Raw genomic sequence first — 2,619 nt, 5'->3', positions numbered from 1 at the left:
TCAAGGATTGGTCACTGAACAAAGGTGTAACAAGTGAGTTAAAAATTAGGAAAACGCATAACCTATACACACAGTATTTTGCTAAACTAAGTGAAAAATCAGTTAGTAATTATAACTCTGATCCTCTGTCTTATTCGCAACATAATTTTCAAAGAATAACAGAGAATGGAGTATTTATTTGTTCTTTCTTTCAGATTTTAGACATGCAAACAATGAAGGTCAACCAAACAATCGTGAGAGAATTCATTCTTGTTGGCTTCTCCGTGTACCCACATATGCAGATGTTCCTCTTCGTGGTCTTCCTTGGCCTCTACCTTCTCACCCTCACAGGTAACCTGGCCATCATGGGTCTCACTTGGGTGGACAGATCTCTCCACATCCCCATGTACCTCTTCCTTGGTGCCCTGTCTTTCTCTGAGACCTGCTACACACTGACCATCATCCCCAAGATGCTGGCAGATCTGCTGACTGAGAACAGAGGCATCTCAGTCGCAGGGTGTGGCTTGCAGATGTGTTTCTTCTTGGGACTCGGTGGCACCAATTGCATCGTCCTGACCTTGATGGGATATGATCGCTTTCTGGCCATCTGCAACCCTCTCAGATATCCACTGCTTATGACCAACGTGGGGTGTGGACGACTTGTGGCCTCTGCTTGGGCTGGAGGCTTCCTTATCTCTCTGATAGAGACTGCCCTGATATTCAGGGGCTCCTTCTGCAGCCCCAACCTTGTCAAACACTTCTTCTGCCACATGCGAGCAGTGGTGAGGCTGTCCTGTCTGGACAGCGACCTCACAGGGTCCGTTGTGACGGTGATCTCTGTGTCTGGCTTGATGGGCACGTTCCTGCTCATCATCATCACTTACGTGTTCATTCTTTCCACTGTCTTCAGGATCCCGTCAGCCGAGGGCAAGCAAAAGGCCTTCTCTACCTGCGCCTCGCATCTCACAGTGGTCCTTGTCCACTTTGGGTTTGCAGCCATTGTCTATCTGAAGCCAGAAGCTTCAGGAGGGGACGACACGCTCATGGCCGTCCCTTACACGGTCATTACCCCTTTCCTCAGTCCTCTAATTTTCAGCCTCAGGAATAAGGACATGAAGAATGCCTTAAGAAAGGTGCTTGGAAAGAGGAGATTCTTGAAAAAATAATCTTGGATTAATGCTACATGAGTGACTGTCCCCTGACGTCAGTAGGCATTTATCCTGTGACATCAGGAGAAGCCTGTGCCATTTGCCTTTTTCCTGTTGTCATGGAGGAATCCATAGACTGAGTGTGGGAACTTAAGCATCACAAATATTTACTTAGTTTGTTAAGAAAGTTGTTCAACTACTTGTGCTTCCTCTACTGGCTGCTTTTAAAGACCCTCGGCTTCTGCCAGCCAACCTTCCACTGATGGAAGGGGAAAAGCAAGATTGTAGAAAGGAAAAAACAACCCTTGTGACCACAACACTAAGAGATGCTTAAAAATATCTAAAGATACAGCAGATGAGGAACTTTTCTTGGAAACACTGTGAGACATTGGACTGTGCCTCCCGGGAGATAAGTCATTTCTAGTAGGTGACACACTATGTAGAAATCATCAACTGTCTCCTTGTGCATATCTGGACTGATACCTCTATTTGTTGAGTCCACTGCCATACTGATGACTGAAGGATTTTTTTTTAACATTTTATTTATTTATTAGAGAGAGAGAGAGAGAGAGAGAGCATGAAGGGGGGAAGGGGTACAGAAAGAGGGAGAGAGAATCCCAAGCGGACTCCGAGCTGAGCACAGAGCCTGACTCGGGGCTCGATCCCATGACCCTGAGATCATGACCTGAGAGAGAATCAAGAGTTGGATGCTTAATCGACTGAGCAACCCAGGCACCCTTGATTACTGAAGGTTTTTAAAAACACTGTTCATGACTGTGTCCTTCCACTGACAGACACTCACTTCTGACTATACAGGGTATCTTGGAACATTGATCCATCAAGCAGACAGGACAGCAGAGCCTGCGTGTCCTGTGAAATGGATGAGGGCTGGAAATAACCTCCATTTTCTTTTAAGATGACAATATTCAAAAGCAAATGTTATACACACACACACGCACACGCACACACACATCACGGTCCTGCAGGGGCCGAGAGTGGCAGGCGCTCTGGAATTATTTTGGCAGACATATAATGTGTAATGAAGGAATCCACATGAACACAGCATTACACCTTGATATCACCCAGAAGACTTAGAATTAGAAGCACGGTGGAGGTTATACCACACAGGAGTAGCAAGGGATCTTATGGACTATCTGAACACACGAGCCTCGGGACTTTTCCGAGTCCTTTGCTCAGTTCTGCTGTTAACCAGATCGGTGCCTTCTCATGATGGACATAACCTTTGTATTAAGGCTTGATGTACATCGAACACATGAAAAGTGTAGGGGCAAGGTCTGAACTCCATTATTTACAGGGATGTTATAAAGATACATGAGATAACAGATAAAAAATATTACGAGCACACACTGATTGCAGTTTCCTCTTGCCACTACTCTATTTTCTTCCCTGGGACCATTCCTGTGGTGTGTGTGCAGGCAGAGCCTGTACCCACTTCAGTCATGGTCACTGCCTCAATGACAAGTGTTTCCTC

At 45.8% G+C, this 2,619-nt stretch overlaps 1 protein-coding gene across 1 annotated transcript; it reads left to right on the top strand.

The window, feature by feature from the left end:
- Positions 1-212: 212 nt before the first annotated feature.
- OR10X1 (olfactory receptor family 10 subfamily X member 1) lies at positions 213-1,145 on the top strand (the record flags this gene model as incomplete). The annotated part of the gene is made up of 1 exon (XM_080824171.1): positions 213-1,145. One exon carries the CDS (start codon positions 213-215, stop codon positions 1,143-1,145), a length of 933 nt encoding a protein of 310 aa, XP_080680297.1.
- Positions 1,146-2,619: the final 1,474 nt, after the last annotated feature.

The sequence above is a fragment of the Martes martes genome (assembly GCF_963455335.1).
Source record: "Martes martes genome assembly, chromosome: 15".
In the NCBI taxonomy this organism is placed as follows: domain Eukaryota; kingdom Metazoa; phylum Chordata; class Mammalia; order Carnivora; family Mustelidae; genus Martes; species Martes martes.
The sequence above is the reverse complement of the archived record's forward strand: the minus strand, read 5'-3'. Positions and strand labels throughout refer to the sequence as shown.